Source organism: Mirounga angustirostris, unplaced genomic scaffold, assembly GCF_029215605.1.
Source record: "Mirounga angustirostris isolate CCGP_5_RB_7025 unplaced genomic scaffold, mMirAng1.0.hap1 SCAF_14, whole genome shotgun sequence".
Taxonomy (NCBI): domain Eukaryota; kingdom Metazoa; phylum Chordata; class Mammalia; order Carnivora; family Phocidae; genus Mirounga; species Mirounga angustirostris.
The window spans coordinates 61700060-61719444 of record NW_026991722.1 but is presented as its reverse complement, the minus strand read 5'-3'; the positions used below and the strand labels follow the sequence as shown (position 1 = coordinate 61719444).

Sequence of the window (19385 nt, the reverse complement as noted above, 5' to 3'; positions counted from 1 at the left end):
AATTATAAAGATGGAAAAGAAATTTGTGGTTGTCAGTGAGTAGGGATCACATGAGGAAGGGGGCAGGGTGAGGAGTGTGACTATAAAGGGTAGCAGGGGGAGATCTTTGTATTGATGGAATGGTTCTGTGTCTTGATTAGGTGGTGGTTCCATGAATCAACACATGTGGTAAAAGGGTGTCCAGCTACAACACCCATTTTACCAATGTCAGTTTTTAAATTTTGATATTATACCATAGTTATCTAAAATATAACCATCAGAAGGGGACTTTTGCATCCCGGGTCCTCCCTCTCAGCCTCATCAGTCTGGAAACTGAAGGCTTGGCAGGCTCACATTTTTCTCCCATGGGAGATGAGGGAAGAATTCAGCTGAGGGGCAGTATCCCATCCATGTGTTAAGCCAGTTTCAGGGTCTCTGTGTCCACTGTCCCAACCCCAGGGGGCCAACTCCCAACCCCAGAGGGGCCAGGGCAGTGCCTGGGCTGCCTGGGTGGTACATTCGGCATGAAGTGGGCATTTCAGCCCCCACCCCCCACCCGCAGGCCTCCTGGGACAGAGGCCTAAGCTGATGATCATAGTAGCATGCAGGATGGCTGTGGTGGCGATCTTCCCAGGCCCTGGAAGATGGAACGACTTCCTGAAAGGAGTCATACCTGCTCTGTGACTTTAAAAGGAAAAACTAGAGAAGTTAGGTAACAGGCTTGGGGAGGGTAAGGGGAGGTAAGGGGGTCAGGGCAGAGAGAGAAGATGGACACCCCGAGGAGAGAAAGCCAAGGGTGGCACCTTGACTAAAGCTTGAGATGGAAGAGGAGAGTGAGGCCAGTGGGTGGGTGAGGTTTGGGGGGCGGGGCACAGGGAGGCCCTCAGTGGAGGGTGGGGTTGCAGGGGGGTGTCCTGCTCAGACTGACCAAGGTGAGTCTCCATGATGGTGTGGTGGGCGGCCTTGGCCATGAATTATAAGGTGATAGAGACCTCGTTGTGGAGAGCCTGTGGGTTTCTGGCTCAGGCAGCTGGGTCGATTGCATTGCTTGAGAACTCCACACCGGTCAGGGACTAGGGAATCCCTGAGGGGGTTGGCTCTGGTCAGAGATGGAAAATTGGGAGTACCTGCTGTGGAATCCCTTTTCCTGCACTTAACAGCTATGTCCATGGGCAACTTTCCTCATTTCTTTGTGCCTCAGTTTCCTCATCTTGAACATGGCAAGATAATTATTACTATGTCAGAGTTATTGTGAGGGTTCACTGGTTGGTATGCATGACTGCTTGGAATGGTGCCAGGACAGAGTGAGCCCGAGTGCCACAGGGTGAGGACCCGGCCACAGGGATGCAGTAGGTGGGGTCCCAGGAGCGGCCCCTGCTGGCAGGGCCCAGCCTGAGATCTTGGACACTTGTAAGGAATGGCCTGAGGTGGAGAGGGTCAGGTGACACAGAAAAGGCAGCTGAGGTATGGGTGAGGGTGTCCCCAGGATGTGACACACGAGGTGGCCGGGTGCCTGGTGAGGCTGGTTCGGAGTCATGCTGGGGTGCAAGGAAGACAGTGGGTGGCGGGTGACGGGAGTTTAGAAAGTGGAGATGGCAAGTTGGAGGAAACGTAGCCATGAAGCTAAAGAGGGACAGTTACACTGGAGAGCTTTGAGACTCGCTGGCCTGTGAGCCCAGGAGAACCTGGTGTCCATGGCCCACCTCTGCTTTAATCAGCTCTTCCTCTTTCCCGTGATTAAGGTTCATTTGTGAGGTATTAGCGGATATTGACTGCTGACCCTTATGCTACATGATAGCCATGCGGAATTCACTTTGTAGGTTTTACTGATTGTCCTGCGTATTACGGTTTTCCAGAGAAACAGAACCAACCGGAAGCCAGCAAGTTCTGGTGGCCTGGCAGGCTCGAGACCCAGGGAGAGCCAGTGAACCTGCTCAAAAGCTGTAGGCAGGAAGAGCCGATGTTGCAGATGAAGTCAGCCGTAGTTTGCTGGACAGTTCTCTGTCAGAAGGATCAGGCTTTTCCCTCTGTTCAGGCCTTCAACTAATTGGACGAGGCCCACCTACATTCCAAAGGGCAGTCTGCTTTCCTGGTTAAAGTGTTAATCTCATCCAAAAACACCCTTGCACAAAAACCCAGACTAGTGTGGCCCAGTCAAGTTGACACATAAGATGAACCGTCACATCACACTCACTTGAGCTCGAATCTGTCTAGAACCTGAAACGTACGGTCAGGGTTGTCAGGACTCCACCCCCATGAGCCACGTTTTCTCAGTCCAACAGACCTGCTGCCTCTCGGAAGCCCCACTTCTGGCAAGTTCTCTAGGCGAACTGTTCCCTGGGCTCTGGGGCACACACAGGTTGCTCTGGGGTCTGGGAGACTAACTGTACAGCAGACTTGGGGACAGAAACACAGAATCAAGATGGTGCACAGACAAGAAGGAGGCATTGGGACAGGACCCTGACACTGACATAGACTGGAAACTCAGGTGTCAGTGACTAAGAGCCTGTGTTTTCGATGTTATGCACTAATAGAATGTTATCTGGAAGGAGAGACCCAGTCCAGGAGGTCTGTGGAGTGGATGCTTCGTTAGTGAGTAGCTGAAAAACATTAATTAAAAAACAGCATACACTGACTTAACTGCTGGCAGAATGAGAATGTTTATGATCTCCAGGAGTGAAAATAGCTGTAAAGGGCTGTGGTGGCGACCTGTCCTGGCAGCCTCGGGGGCCATCCCCCTGTGGACGGGCCTGTGGTGAGAATCCGGGCTGTTTGAAAAAATACAGCACTCTCTCACCGCTATTCCTTGCAGGGTAGGAACATTTATGAATTGAACTTTTCTTAACCAAGTCTTTGTCATCCCGTCTGAGATCTGTACATTGGGTACAGGTTTTGGTTTTTTGTCGTAGGTCATTAAGTTCTGTCAGGTATTTGCCACAACAGAGTGGCATGGGTCTGAGTGTATATGTACACCATTTTGTGTCCCAAGACCTTTATGTAGGATTCCTCCTTTAATTCTTACAACCACCCAGTGTCTGAGGTGCGACTGTTCCTACGGATGAGGGAACTAGGGCTCCAAGAAGCTCAGTGATTCCCCCCACACGCCCCGCGGTCTCCCAGGTGGAATTCAGATCCGTATGATTCCAAACTGGGGGGGTATCATCTGTGCTCCCTAGTGATGCTATGAAATGGGTCCAAGTAGGAATTACGTTCCACACAGGAATTTTTCATGTGCATTTACTCCCCGAAGAACTAAAAGAACTAGCATTTCCGAGTCCAGGGCAACTGAGAGGAGGCTAGTTTACATATAGCTTCCCCACACTTGGAAATCCATTACATACAATGCCTATTGCCTTGCTGGGCCTGGGGCCTGGGGCCCGGGGGGCAGGGTGGGGCCTGCTTAGTGAGGGAGGGCTGGGTCCTGGAGCTGCTCTGATGGAAGGCAGAGCTCCTGCCTTCTAGGAGCATCTAGTGGGAGAGACTGGGCAGTGCCTTCCAGTGATGTGAGTGTGCTGTAACTGAGATGTGCCAGGTGCTAGGGAACCGCTGAGCCAAGAGGAAGGGCCCCACCCAGGGTGAGTGGGCAGAGGGCTCCACAGGCGGCTTCCTGGAGGAGCCGGGTGGGAGCAGGGTCCTCAAGGGCAAATGGGGTCGGCCTCTGCAGGAAGAAAGGAACTCGTGGGGCGCCTGGGTGGCTCAGTTGGTTAAGCGACTGCCTTCGGCTCAGGTCATGATCCTGGAGTCCCGGGATTGAGTCCCGCATCGGGCTCCCTGCTCGGCAGGGAGTCTGCTTCTCCCTCTGACCCTCCTCCCTCTCATGCTCTCTGTATCTCATTCTCTCTGTCTCAAATAAATAAATAAAATCTTAAAAAAAAAAAAAAAGAAAGAAAAGAAAGGAACTCGTGTCCAAAGACAAAGTTGTGGAAGGGAGAACAGAGAGTGACTGAGGGTGGCAAGGGGGACGAGTGCCACCCAGGCTGGCCACAGAGGTCCTCACCCACAGGACATGGGCCTGCCGTCCTCGTGGGGGACCCAGCAAGCCACAGGGGGGTGCCAGGAGATAGATCTGCTTTCCGGAGCGGTTGCTGTGCTCGCTGTGGACCACACTTCAAAGGAGCAAGGCAGGAGGAGGTTTGGAGGCTGGTGGTGACAGGCCATGGGAGAAGGTTAGCAGAATTTGGTTTTGGAAATCATTCAGAAATGGGATCTACCTATCTGGGTGTGTCAGCGGGTGAGAGGGAGGAGTTAAGGTGTCCCAGTGGATGGGACCCAGGGCCGGAAGCAGCAGCAGCGGGTGAGAAAGAGAGGGCTGGCCACCGCACCCCACCGCAGGTTGCCAGTGAACACGGACAGCGGTGTGGCCTGCCCTGCCACTGGGACACGGGGTATGCAAGCTCCATGGCTTTCCTTGTGACCCATGCCCACATCGAAATGATCATAGCACAAGAGTAATAAACATTAATAGACACAGACAAGAAATATTTTGAAAAAGCACATGATTCAATACTCCCTTCCTGAATCCATAAATCTCCCCTCTGTGTGATTTGTAGTGAGGGGCCTGGGTCCTCCGGAAAGTGTGCCCAGATGACATCAGACCTTCCCCAAACTGCCCACAGAGGTCCTGAGCATGTAGCCCCTCAACACCAGAGTCGGGTATATTTTGGATCTGGAAGACCAAATGCATAAATACCAGGGCCATTAGATACAGCTTCACCAGAACACTTGCTGGAAAGTCTTCCTGCTTGAGTTACCAATCAGCTCAGCCTGTAGCAGCCAAGAAATCTTCATTCAGATGTCTCCCAAGACCTGATCGTGGAGCAGCCCCTGCGTAGGGTGCAAAATCTACCTGTGGGAGGTGGATACAGAGACAGGACAGCCAGGGCTCCTTCACCGGCGTGGCCTGATGTGGAATCCCAAGAGGCCAGCTGTCTGGTTTGCACAAGTTCCCTAGCAGCATGCTTAGAGACTGATGCCCCTCCGCCTGCAGAAGTTGGAGACTCGTCATAGAGGAGGTGATGTCTGAGCTGAGTCACAAAGAGAACACATGGGCCAGAAGAAGGCTGGTGGTTCTGTGTGGAGGGGGGGAGGCTTGAGGGTGAATGATTACTTTGGCTGGAGCATAGCAGTCATGGAGTGGGGGGTGGGGGGGACATGAGAATGCAGAGGTTAGGTGAGGCCCATTTGTTAGGTTGGTGGTTCGGCCTCCTTCACAGACCAGTGACAGAAGCAAGGCAGGTTTCTTTCTCTTTCCTACAACAGCCCAGTTAGAAGTCTGGGGAATAGGGGCTCTGCTTCTCGAAGTCACTCAGGGATCAGGGTGCCTTGTCGCTTGTTGCTTTAAGGAGGTGCTCTCTCCCCACGTGACCAAAGCTGACCTCTCACCACAGCCACATCGCCAGCTGGTGGCGAGGGGGAAAAGGACAGGAGGGCGTAGTGTGCAAAGAGTGGCCTTTTAAGGGTGTGACTCAGAAGTTGCACATATCCCTTCCATTCACCCCTCTTGGGCAGAACACAGGGCCACACCTCCCTGCACAAGAGGCAAAGAGATGTGGACTGTTGAGCCTTGCTAAACCTGGGGCTTCTGTTCGTGAAAGAAAGAAGAGAATACTAGCTATTTGGGATCAAATAGTCTCTGCTAGAGATCAACTCTCAAGAAGGTTAGGTCACTTCCGGGGGTTTTGTATCCTCAGAGTGCTAGGGAGCCACGAAGTGCGTTATGCTGGGAAGACCCATGCCTAAGATCAGGGGTTTAGCAAGCCCTTCTGGCTGTCGTGTGGTAAGTGGACACGGGTGTCCTAAAGCCGATTGGGGCTGGCTACAGGAGGTGGGGCCACTGGATGGAGGCTACCGGAGGAGACTCCAAGCTCATCTTAACTTTCTCACACGGTCACCAAAACCCACAGTGATGTAAAACAAAGAGACCAAGGTGGTCAGTGTTCATACACAGTAATGGTCCAGTTGGAAAAAATGTGCAAAATCTACTCAAGCAGTCTGATGTGTATTTTCTTCATGATTCAAAGAATTTTGTGCACCTGCTCTATGCCAGGGACGATTCTAGAGGCAAGCGGTCGTGGCAGGGAACCAAAGCGAGCGGCTCCTGCTCTCCTGGGGAGACATACCGTCAACAAAGGGACAAACAGGGTAATTTCAGATGGCACGAAGTTCCAGATAGACTAGAAAATATAAAGTCCCTGGGACAGAAAGAGATTTGGTGAGGATCAGCCAGAAGACCAGAATGGCGGAAGGATGGCGAGCATGGGGGTGACCTGTGAGAGGTGAGATTTGTAGGTCTGGGGCTTTTTCCTAAAGCCATGGCAGTTGTTGGGCAGTTCTAAGCATTAATGTCATAGGAGCTGATGCATGTTGAAAAATTGGTCTAGTTCCACCACAGAGACTGCAGGGTGCATGGTTGGAATCCCAACACTGAACTGTGTGAATGCTCAACGAGACACGTGGAGAGGGGCAAGTGTAACATGAAGCCCGTGTCCCCTCAGGGTGGCGGTCCCTGGACTCATGTGTGGCACTGGGTCAGAACATCCCAGCCCCCTGAGGACCCTTCCTCCTTCTGGGGTTTGAGAACCTGCTCTCAGCCCAACTATTCCAGTGTGGCCCCCAGCATTGGGGTCACCACAGAATTTGTCAGAAATGCAATGTCAGACCCCAAACCCCACACCTACTTGACCAGTTTTCATGCCAGCAAGACCTCAGGTGACTCATGCACAGTGAAGTTTGAGAAACTCTGGTGGCATGTCGTCTGGTCTTCCTCTCTCCTTCCCTCTAACCGTATGCATACACACCCCACACAACCACACACTCCCTTCACACCTCCCCCCACACACAAGGGACCACACCCGCATCACATGCACATATACATAAACCACACAGGTACACACACAAATACACAAATGACATACCTCACATGCACATGCATAAACCACACAAACACCACGTACGTGCACATATAAACACACACCACCACACACACCCCCATGCACCACGCTGAATTGCCGTATAAGATACAAGCTCATTGCCAAGTGACCTATAGAGAGGAGGTCTGGACTAGCCCAAAATTCAGGGATCCCTAGAGGACAAGGCAGTGCTACATGAGTTAGATTTGAGGAGTTTCAAACCTGTAAACAAGGAACCTGTGGAGATTCATTTGGTGGGAACGTACTGTGTGCAAATCGACGTTTTAAGAAGATTAATTAGCCCGACTGTGCTAAGCAGGATGTTGCACATAGAAGGGCCAGGAAGGTCCCAAGTGGCAGACAGTCTGGGGACTGGCACAGAAATGTTAATGGATTCTGCGTGAGCACTAGATGCTTTGTCTTTTGCATTATTTACAAAATTACACTTTAGATTTTCTGTAATATGTATCTGTTAGCAACCAAGATGAAAAACAGAAGGAAACCTGTCCAGGCTCAGCACTGTTGGGTCTGGCACTGGCAGGGGCCGGTAATGTGACGAGCATGAAACGTGGGGATCGTTCGATGTCTCGGGGTCTCCTGCTTATTCTTTGAAATTCCACATGCAGCCCTCCTCCTCCCTGCAGACTTGAGGGTCATCTCCTGCTGTCCTCTTCAGCACCGTCAGTACCAGCACAGGCTGGACATGAAGCAGGCCCGCGGGAAACATGATCTAAGGTGGACGGGTAAGGCTCATGGGGGGCAAAGGATGTGGAGTCTGGGTAACTGAGTGACTGATGGTGCTTTGGGAAGAAATGCAGGATTTTGGGGTGGTAGCCAGTTTTGGAGGAAAGGTCTGAAGTCGTTTTTAGGTGTCCTGACTTTGTCGTCACGCTGAGGGAGGCACTGAGTTGTTACAACAGACGGAAATGGAAAGAAAGGCCCAGGCTGGAGAAGGAGTGCTTTTTATTTCACAGAGTAGACCTGGTCCTTCCCAAAGTGTCCTGTGACTGATTAACCACTCCACATGCCTTCCTGTTTGGGCCTTCCAGGGGTTTCTGGAGCTGGATTGGGCTGGGCAGAGAGGCACCGGGAGGCACCCTCCAAGCCTTGCCTCTGTATTTGGCTGCAGCAGGTTTGCACTGGGTAGTCTGCCTGTGAGCCCAGACCAGGGGGTCAGCGAGGTTTTGGGGTCGAAGCCAGCCGGTAGGCGCATCCGCCCTGGCCGGTAGGTGTCGCCCTGACCAGAGCGGCAGGGAGAGCGTGCCTTCCTGGTAAAGTACCTCTTAACCTCTCCCAGGTCTCCCCATTTGAATGTTTATAATCTGGATTCAAGAGCATGTGATCCACTCCATGTGATGCGTAAAGTGAATTAGGGAAAATACGCTTTTACAATGAGAGCAAATTCTTGGGACTCTGGGGGCAAAGGTATGTTAGTTACATCATCTTACATTGGATGAAGCTTCATGCTCTTTAGAACCACTTCATGCTCTTTTTTCTCTTCCTTCAAAGAATAATTGCTCCACAGGTAGGACAAGCTTCAACAAGTTAGCCCGTCTTTCTGGTGAAAGAACAGTGGGTAGTTAGGCTCACTAGACGCCCCAACAGGAGCTCTTGGGTATGATGTTAAGCCCCCACGGCCTGCCCGTGATGGAAGCAGCCAGTGGCCCTCAGACCCACGCCCGCCACCCACTTTGTTCAGAGTTGACGCCCAGAGGCGAGAGCATATTTGGAGGACCAGGCTGCTCATCCATTTCACTGCCTCCTGTACTTTTTTGTACTTCTATTTCAGATCATCAGAAAAGCCCTTTCTGAGGAAAAACGCGTCTCCACAAAAACATCAGCTGCTGACCTCGTGACAGAAACAGATCACCTTGTGGAAGGTTTAATTATTTCTGAGCTGCAAAAAAGGTTTCCTTCACACAGGTAGGTGTGTTCCTCCAGAAGGGACCCCGTTAACATGCTGCCATTGTCTGACGCGGGGTACCACGCCGCCGGTCGCTGGGGGCACATGTGAAACAGGGAGCCTCACAGTCGGCCTCCCGTGTTTTGATCGCATGGTAAACATAATGTTTTCATTCATCTTACTGTCATCTTGACAACGCTCACGTCAGTCTGTTACCTTACAAACACTGAAAAGGCTCCACTTCTCTAACATGCTCAGGGGAAGTGCTCTGCTCCCCTCTGCTAAGCCACTTGACATATTTCTGGGAGGACTTGGAGCAAGTAACATTCCCTGCCTGTGTCTGCATGGTGGCCCCACGCAGACTTTCCAAGAGGGATGCGTCCCCAGGTCCACGTCTGTTGGTGCGGCCCTGCTGGTTCTCAGGGACGCGTTCTCCCCTGTTAGGCCAGCACATGTGACAGGGAAAGCTGCTCTCCACCCTAGAAGGCCCTTATGAGGACTCCACCTTCTCTAGAGCAGAAGTTCTTTTTTTTTTTTTTAAAGATTTTATTTATTTATTTGACAGAAAGAGACACAGCGAGAGAGGGAACACAAGCAGAGGGAGTGGGAGAGGGAGGAGCAGGCTTCCTGCTGGGCAGGGAGCCCGATGCGGGACTCGATCCCAGGACCCTGGGACCATGACCGGAGCCGAAGGCAGCCGCTTAATGACTGAGCCACCCAGGCGGGCCCCCCCCCTTTTTTTTTAAGATTTTATTTATTCATTTAGAGCAGAAGTTCTTAACGCTTTTGGGGTCACCATGTGGAGAATCCAATGCAAACCATTAATCTTTTCCTCAGGAAAATTCAGATATGTACGCAGCATTTTGCATCTAGTTCCAAGGGAACCCTAGACCTCAGAGGAAGACTCCCCTTGAACTCTGGGCAAAGCAGGGCAGTCCTCAGGCCCTCCCTCACCCCTGGAGCTCTGCAGGAGAGAGTTGGAAATCCTCCTCCTGACAAGGGAGGGCTCCCTCTCCTCAGGGGAGGCTGCCTGTGGGATTGGATTTCTGGGTATGGGTTGCTGATTACAGTAAGGTTCCATGTTTGATGGGCTTACACAGCAGAGGCGTGGAGGGTAGTCTCCCTCAGCATCCGTCTGGCACAGGGTGGGCGCAATAGAGTTTTTCCCTGTGAATGATTAAATGAAAGAAGGGACAAGCCAGCATTCAAACATACCTCCTCTTTCCCCTGTTGTTTCCTCTTAACTGGTTAGGTCATCTCAGGGTCAAAATTCTCTCTGCCAATGGGTCGTGTTTGTTTTGTTTTGTTGACAACCTTTGTTTGTGAGCGTCTGTTATTTCCTACTTCCTTATTCAGTGTGAAGTCAGGATTCCTGACACCTGTTAGGATATTTACAAGCTCTAAAACATTTATGATTTTTTAACTTTTTGAAACGCAAGTTAAATGATAATGTCAAAAGAATTCTATAGATTGATTTTATTCTTTGAGAGGAAAAAGGACACAGTAACCGACATGTTGTTTCTGGTTGAGGAACTGTTTTGGTACTTGAGGTTTCTGTGGTATTGGCCCAGGTGGCTGTGGCAAAAGTGAGGGCTGGCTCGGCTCTGTGGGGTCCTGGTAAAGGCCTGGAGGTCACTGCAAGACTAGACATATGTATCAGGCTTCCGGAAGGTTTCAGTTAGATTACTCCCGAGAACCCCAATTATGGAATTACATACGTGCTGCATGTCTTGGCAGCAGTTGCTAAGTGGTTTGGGTCCACTCTTGTGTCAGTATGGGGCATGGATTCCATTTGTACAAGGTGTATTTAAATATTCATTGCTGCATATCCCCGGATAAAAGTCAGTGTGTTATATGAGTGATCGTACCTGCCCAGGCCCCCCCACCAGCCACCCCCACCCCCGCTCTGCCCTGCAGCCCGGGGTCGCCAGGGGATCGCCAAACTCGGAAGCCCCCTTAGAAAACCATTGACCCAGAGCAGTGGACCCTACCTAGGGTGTGTGCCAGGCCCACGTGGGCTTCTCCAACCTGCTAATGCCAGGCCTCCTTCTCTGAAAAGCCCTGGGAGAAGCAGATACACACACCTGACCAGGAATCCATGATTTAAAGTAGCAGTTCACAAAGCACTTCCAGCTCATACTGGCCAGGCTGGGATGGATGAGATGTGGCTGCCCCATGGTCACTTCTGGCTCTTAGCCACTTGCTTCTCAGCTCTGAGGGCAATACCAGGACTCGGGGAAGCCTGGATGTCCTTGTACTCTGCTCGGTTTGCCTAGAAAACTTAGGTAGATGAAATCATTTCTCAACATATCTATACCAAGTGTGGAGTGGGTTTTTTTTTTTTTTTTTGGTTTTTGCCAATGACTAGGATTCAGAAGAATTTGGGAGCATTTAATTGTATTTTAGATCATAGACAAATTGATAAATTTGCAATGAGAAAACATTGCATACACATAGTAAAGTAGCGTATTGTAATTTTTCTGCATTCAGAACAATAAGTTAGCATAAACTGGCCTATCGTCTTTTTTTAGGAAGTACTCCCTGTTATTTTGAGCTTATGCTGGTCCCCATTTCTAGTCATTTATGAAACTATTAAAGAGTGCAACTGTTTTTTTTTTATTTATTTTTTATTTATTTAACAGAGATAGAGAGCACAAGCAGGCAGAGTGGCAGACAGAGGGAGAGGGAGAAGCAGGCTCCCCGTGGAGCAGGGAGCCCGACGTGGGGCTTGATCCCAGGACTCTGGGACCACGACCCGAGCCGAAGGCAGCCGCCCAACCGACTGAGCCACCCAGGCGCCCCAGAACAATGTTTTACACTATTTCAGGTTATTGAATTATGTTCCATGGCTTGAAAATGAATAAAAATCAACAAGATGAAGCCATTTAATAAATAATGGCATTCTAATAATGTGTTTTCACGGCTTGGTTAACGACAGAGATATTGTATAAAATCTTAGGCAGTGTTAGAGAAGTCTAGAAGTCCTTTGAATGGAATTACTGTTGGTTTTGTAGAACTCGTGAATACCAAGAGCAATACCATTGACGTGAAGAGGAGTCTCCATACAAGTCACCCAATGTCTATCGATGTCACTCCCTGTGTCAGACCATGGCTCAGACAATGGCATCTTTTAGCTAGCAGCCACCAAGTTATACAGGGAGATCACATGAACATTTCCTAAAAATCAAAAAGTGATTGAAAATTACTAAAATGACTTAACAAATTATGCTACAAATTATATCACATGATTGGGAGTTTTATAATATATAGGTTTTTGGTTTTTTTTAAGATTTTATTTATTTATTTGACAGAGAGAGACATAGCAAGAGAGGGAACACAAGCAGGGGGAGAGGGAGAGGGAGAAGCAGGCTTCCCGCCAAGCAGGGAGCCCGATGCGGGGCTTGATCCCAGGACCCTGGGATCATGACCCGAGCCGAAGGCAGCCGCCCAACCGACTGAGCCACCAGGTGCCCCAAGAATGCAACTGTTTTTTTAATAAAATAAGCAACAACTTGGCATAGGCTCCCTGTTTTATTATTTTATTGTACTCATTTCTGAAATCCAAAGTCTGTGTCCCCGATCTGGAAGATAGGAGTACCCGAGAACTCTAGATTTAAACTTGCTACTGCCCGCAGCTTTGGAAAATCACCCATCACCCGTTCTCAGGGTCTCAGCCTCCTCATCTAGGACCGAGGCACCCAGCCAAGGTCATCATAAGGTGGTAATGACAGAAAGCAAACCAGCAGGTCGAGGTGGACAGTTAAAGCACAGTATTGGCATTGACCACATTAGCTCAGTCTCCATCCAGGCCTGCCTTTGTGGGGTGCCTAAACCTGTTTTTAGTTGATGATTTTGAATCAGGTCCAAGTTCTGCAACTTTGGAAATAATTCAGCAGCATCACTGAACCATATTTATATACACCCTGTCCGTGTCCCTTTTGTCTGGGTTAGCGCAGGCAGAGCGGGGAGAGCAGCCCAGCCGCTCAGTACACCCAGCTGCCTCCTCTGTCCCGGTCTGGGCTCCCCTCAGCAGGACGCAGCCTTGTCTGTCGTGGTGACTCCCAGGCCCTGTGGCGTGCCCTGTGTGCCCTGGACTTGGAAAAAATATGTTCCTAGCCACCACCGGCTAACGCTTACTTTCCACCACTTTCGCACTGTTTTGCGCCGGGCACTCATGTCATCGGGCTGCGGAGCCTGCTGCAATGGTGGCCAGGCCTAAGAGCATTAATTGGTTCCCTAGTGAACCGAAGGGTGACCCTGACCTTGTCACAGAATAAACAAACCAGCCAGGGGAAAAAGGCCTAAACACACTTGGCTGTCAAAATTATAAGGGTTTAGGGGTGCCTGAGTGGCTCAGTCATTAAGCGTCTGCCTTTGGCTCAGGTCACGATCCCAGGGTCCTGGGATCGAGCCCCGCGTCGGGCTCCCTGTTTGGCGGGAAGCCTGTTTCTCCGTCTTCCACTCCCCCTGCTTGTGTTCCCTCTCTTGCTGTGTCTTTCTCTGTCAAATAAATAAATAAAATCTTAAAAAAAAAATTATAAGGGTTTAGAGGGGGAAAAAATTATAAGGGTTTGTTAGGACTCTAAGGAAAAAAAAAGTAGTTAAATTATGCAAAAAGATATCATTCTAACTTGTTACCAAGCTTTGAACCTTACCCCAGTTGCTGCTTTCCTCTTGTATGGTAGATAGGTTTATGAAAAGGCCCTTGAGCTCCCTAAATTTAGGCACATGGCTTGTTTTTTTTCTATTTATGTTATGGATTTTATGTAGCTGTCCAAATGCTTTTATTAAGGTCTCTGTTATTTCACACCTCCGTCTGTCCAAGTTGATTTCCCCACTCCCTCTGCAGAGAACTGAAGAATGTTCTCTCTGCTTCCCACATGAAGACAGTCAGGTTTCAGTGAATAAACTACATCCCTCCTCACATACCAGGGAGGTATTTTTGGTGCCTCAGAGGAGGGGACACGGGCCAAGGCCCTGCCCCAAAGTGTCACCCACGGGTGCGAAGCAAATAGCGAGGTGACGGACGTTCCTTCCCCCTCCGTTGACTTGGGCAGCTGAGTAGAGACAAGAACTCTTGGGCATGAATCCACTGCTGGGAAAGTCCAGGGCTCGGTGTGGTTCCTTTGAGTGCTTCCTACCCTACCAGAAATGCTGTGCAGGACAAAAGCTATGTCAACAGGAGCATTGTGGGTGCTGCTTTGAACATGCTGCTTGGTGACCCTATAGACCGCATCCGTCCCACCTACTCTGCTAGTGAGCCAGCAGCGCTCCGGGCCCTGCGTGTCCTGAGAAGCCACACCGGTGCGCCGCGGGCATGCTCCCTGACGGGCGCGTCTGCTGCCAGCCCTGCAGAGATGCTCTTCCCTCTTCCTTCAGTGAGACCCCACAACTCTAGTAGGTACCAGCTTCCCACTTAAATCAGGTTTAAAAAGGAAGAAATTTCCACATTCCTCCTCAGTTCCTAGGAATTTGTTTTTGGATGTGAGTTACTTCCATTTCTATCTTGACCTACTAGTAAGTCGTCTCACTGCTTTATCAACCTTGTGCCCAATTTAAGATTTGGCACTTGATCCCTATATGTGTGTGTTCTTAGGGTGTGGACCCTTTTCTTTGGAAACATAATCACAAGCCATTGCATGGGAGGAAAAGCATGTAGCTATAGAAGAAGACATTGAAAAGAGATGTAGTTCCTTAAGTCTTTGGCTAAGAAAACTTGGCAGAGCTCATGCCACGCATAATCATCAGTGATTCTGCATGTTCATCACCTGCCTCCCCACCATGGTCAGGAGTCACAGCGTGCCCGGCTTGGCTCCTCCAATTTCATGTCTTTCCTGATGCCGTGTCTGCGGTGTAGACCTGCCTGCCTGGATCACATGATCCAGATGACCCAAAACTCCGCGGAGGGGAATGAGGGGAGGGGCACAGTTCCCAGCAGGAGGAGGGGACCAGGAGCATGCATCCCCAGATTGTAAGCTTCTGGGCTCGGGCTGCTGGCCCAAGCTTTCTCTGCACTGCAGCTGTTTTTCAGGGGATGGATTTCTCAGGCGCCTTCGTCGGTGCTGCCCGGCCCCAGTGCTCTGCCTCTCCTGCGGGGGTTTCTCCAGGGGCAACAGCTGGGGCGGTAGAAACACATAACCGGAGAATGATACATGTTCACTCCTCCCACACACGGACCTATTTCAGATCCTTTATCAGAGAGAGGGGGTAGACAACTCTGCGTGTGCATGGACGGCGTGACTTTCATAGTCCGTGAAATGGAAAGGGGTGGTCCCAGATGAGTTACGGGGCATGTGACGGTGCTGGGGGGCGAGCAGTGACATCAGAATGCACTGGTTCTTCTTTCTCAGTGTTGCAGTTGAGGTCAGCACTTGAGAGGCAGCTAGTGAGAGTAAAGAACTTCTTAGTTTTTTGAAATTGCATTTAATTTCAATTATTTAAATAGTTTGTTAATTTAAATTATTTAAATAGTTTGAACCAGTAGCTCATTGGTACCGTGTTGGGGCGGAGCAGTTAGAGGTTTCCAGCTCAGTGTTCTTATTGACAGTATGATGTCCATCTCATCTGCAAGTTCGTTGTTGCCACATCTTAGGACACCTGGTTCCTCTAGAGAAAGTGGTTTCCGGGAGCGCTTTGAAGCCGAGCAGGAGGGGCCAAGCAGCTGCCTGATGACCACAACTGACGACACACCAGATGCCACAGGAGGACAGATAAATGAGCAGGACTCATGTATCCTTCTCAGGACAAACATACTATCTTCAGGCCTCCTTTTTCTCCAGTATAGACTGGACATAGCATGAGAACCTGCTAGAAAGCTCTCCACGAGGCCTTGTATTCACGCATAGAACACGTGGTTGCTCAGCACCTGCCGTGGACCAGGCCCTGGTGACAAGGCAGTACACGGGGCGAAGGCCCCACTCTTGGTGGACCTGGGTTTGTTACGTGACAGAGACGTGGGCCAAGCACTCAGTGTGCCAAGCCCTGTTGAGTAAGCTTTCGATCAGGATGTGTTTTGCTTGTTTGGGTTCCTAACGGGAAATAGCTTGCTCAAGTGAGGATGGTTCCAAGAGCGCCTGTCTGCAGAGGCCTAATTGTAAAGGCAGGGCCCGGGAATAGGGGCCACTGTCGCTGGTGCAGGACAACATGCAGCCTGAGTCCTGGGCTGGCTGTGTTCCTACAGGCTGGGGGATACCAGAGCATGAAGGAGAAGGTGTGGCCCACCGAGGGGCTCCTAGGCCAGATACCAGGGTGGAAAGGGCCTCAGGAGATACGGCAGCTCCTGTTGAGCCCGGATGGTGGGCGGATACAGTTGTCACCTCGTCTTCAGTTCAGAGGAGGCCAGGCTGGGGACAGACCTGGGAGGTGTCAGCTGTAGGTGACATTCAGTGCCTCGGGTCCAGCTTCAGTCCACGCCAGCCACAGCACCACTGGTGGGAGAGCTAAAGCCCAAGTCCTGGGCTCTGCTCCCTGGCCAGTGTTCCTCGTGCTCTATCATTTGTGTTTGGCCTTTCCTCCTCCAGACTAAAATTAGAGCAGAGTTTAGCTTTGCGTGATAAGGTCTGTTTCCCAGCATTCTTCATTCTCATATTTGTCCCCCTGGCCCACTCACATGTCCCGATGCTTTCCCAAAACTCCTACGTTGAGGTGTCACTTCATGTTTTCTAAGTCCTGCTGAGTAAGTAGGCTAGCAGACAGATCGAAAAGCAGATGATCCTTTACAGACTCTGCCTCTGTTTGACCCAGAGAAGCCAAAATGAAATCTCTGCTGTGTCTGCTTTGTCTTTGATGGGACCAGAAGCAGTTTGAAGCGCTTTGTCTTGAGTTCTTGGCGAGTTTTCTCAGGCTGAGCCCCTGCCCACCACAGGTTCATTGCGGAAGAGTCTGCAGCCGCCGGGGCCAAGTGCGTGCTCACCCCCAGCCCCACCTGGATTGTCGACCCCATTGACGGCACCTGCAACTTTGTGCACAGGTAAGCATCAGCACGGGCCGCCCCTGTTCTGGCCCTTAACCTGTCCTCTTCTCTAAGACTTTGTCTTTTCCAAAGCAGCATTCTTTGAGGCAGGAGCATATAAACAAACCGCTAGTAGGTTGATAGTCTCATTAGAAAGGTGGTCTGTATTGATCTTTTTTAAAAGGAGGTTCTCCTTCTGTGAGATACTCTCAGCATGTAGGAGATACTCATTTGTTTAAAACTGTTGTGTTTGTCATCTTTAAAATGTTGGGTTGAATTAACAAGGACCCCTTAAGGAAGCCCCTGGAGAAACGAGCAGGGCTATGAAACAAGCATGTGCAGCCCAGCAGCCTCAGGAGCCCGGGTGTAGACAGCAGCACCCGAGGGCTGGCGTTCCAGAGCTGCCCGTGGAGGTGAGAGTAAGCCTCATGCAGTCATGAGGCGGGATGAGGAACCCACTGGCAGCGGGCCAGGCCTAATCTGACTGAGCAAATAACAGCCAAAAAGCAGGAGGTTTCAGGGAGGTCAGAGAGGCCCTCGGGGGGAGGGGAGGCGAGCTGCAGCTCAGGGAGGTGATAGGGTCGCGGCCTCGACTCCAGAAGCTCTGACCCCTGCGGGGCTGTTGGGGCTGTCCAAGGACACAAGGGCACCGAAAGTGACCTGGTTTCCACAGATGGTTGGTTCTCCGACACGAACATACGTGGGGCCTCCTGGAGAGCTGGTTGGCGCAGGTTCCGGACCCCTCCCCGGGCCCTTCCAGGCCAGGCACCCCTGCGTGTGCATTTCTCAGCACACAGGCAACACCGGCAGTGCAGAACCCCACTCTGAGAGCCCCCTCCCCAGATGAGCGGGAAACACTCTGTTTCCTTATATAGAGTGAAAAAGTAGGAGCACAGCCAGACTAGGGTGGCCTTCGTTCCCGGTGCTGTGCTCTGTGTTTGCATCAAATCGTGTGTTTATTTGTAAATATGTAAAGTCATCCTGATCTATCGTGTTAATCATCACCCTTTTCTTAACGTGGCTTGTCTTGAGAATGTAGTCGGTCATGCCCACACGTTGCCTTTTGAGGCAATGGAATAGTGCCATCTGGTGACCGCAACAGCGTCAACAGACGAATGTGAACTAAAGCGTCACACACACACACGCGCACGCACGCAGGCACGCGCGCGCCCCGCCCCGCCCCGCCCCAGGCAGGAATTCGGCGGAGCCTCAGGTCTCCCCTCATAGGTGTGTTTCACTGAGTGAAGCTCCCGTTCTTCTGTCTCACTTGTCAGTGCTGTGCTGGTAACGGGGGCGGGGGCGCTGAGCCGTGTCATGCGGCAAAACCTGCACAGCCACCAGAGGGCCTCTTGTGGGCCCCGGTGGCCCTCAGCTTCCAGAACACCTTGAAGGGCCACAGTGCGGCGATCCTTGTGGCCTAAAGACATCAGAAGCCTTTGCCCACTGCAGCTCAGGTAGTCTGTTCATTCTTGGGTCCGGCAGCGTCAGGGCTGAAGCAGGTGGGGGCGAGAGCTTTCCCAGGTACTAAAGTGGAGCCTGGCGTGTGGTGTGTTTGCTCGGGGAGCCAACCACCCGATGACCGTGCCGGCCGCCGCAGCCTCAGTCCAGGCTCACCTCTGCGGAGGACTGGTGTCATAGTTTTCCTGTAGGTTAGAAGTACCCGGCTTCTCCTTCCTACTTGCTGGTGAGCTCTGCTGATCTTCACATAAAAGACAGATTATCTTGAAGAGGTACAGCAGTAGCAACAAAATCACAAAATAAAACCACGGGCAATCTGCGACGTCACAGCCCACCTCCGATGGCCTAGGCCTGCAGTTGGCCGCTTGGGAGCTCACTCAGGAGACAGGGTGGGGGGTGTTGTCACCCAGATCCGGCCTCTGCAGGGAGGCTATGATACCGCCTCCTGGGGGCCCCTCCTCACCTTACCGGGGACATGGGTCTGGCCTTTTTGGAGGTCTCTACTGTCCCTTTATGTCTCTGAAAACCGGACAGCTGATCATTAAAATCCCTCTCAGTTGGGTACTTGATGGTCATTGTTGAATTACAGCAGTTGTACACGACTTTCAGAATACTTCTTTCAGGGTTAGCTGTCTTACACACCGCTAAGCCTGTTTGTCTTGGAAGCAGTTAGTGAAATTGTGGGAAGGAATTTAAAATGAACAAGCCCACCCGCACTGTAGAAAGGTCCTTCTGCACCTCCAATGACAATGTTGCGTAGCCACACAGAGGCTCCTAAGAATTTGCATGAGACGGTTTACGTTCTAGAGTGTAAACCATTCTGTTTTTCTTTGCAGATTTCCCACCGTGGCAGTGAGCATTGGATTTGCTGTAGACCAAGAGGTACGTGGTGGATGGGTTCCCCGAGGCCGGTGGTCCTAAACCCCTTGGGCCTGGCTTAGCATCGTCCTTTTTGGATTTGGTCCCCATACTCCTGTTTTTCTGTCTTTGTCATGTGCCTTAGTCATGACTAGTAAATCCAAGCATGTGTTTTTCAGATCCAGGAAAATAAACAAAGGAACACTGGTTTTGGGGTGTGTGGGTTTGGGGCTCCATGGCCAGCCCACCCCCGTGGTGGCAGGCCCTTGTTGCCCCCATGGTCTTTCTGTGATGCTACTAAAGAAGCATGGAAAGGAAAGTTCTGAGC

The 19385-nt window shown here is 51.0% G+C and overlaps 1 protein-coding gene across 1 annotated transcript in view; it reads left to right on the top strand.

Annotated features, from left to right (window-relative positions):
• IMPA2 (inositol monophosphatase 2) overlaps nt 1-19385 on the top strand; it is a 44485-nt gene that overhangs the window by 7873 nt on the left and 17227 nt on the right. Inside the window, exons 2-4 of the mRNA XM_045887097.3 lie at nt 8677-8810; nt 16655-16759; nt 19036-19081. Coding sequence (XP_045743053.1) covers nt 8677-8810; nt 16655-16759; nt 19036-19081 — 285 coding nt within the window. The remainder of the gene's footprint in view (nt 1-8676; nt 8811-16654; nt 16760-19035; nt 19082-19385) is intronic.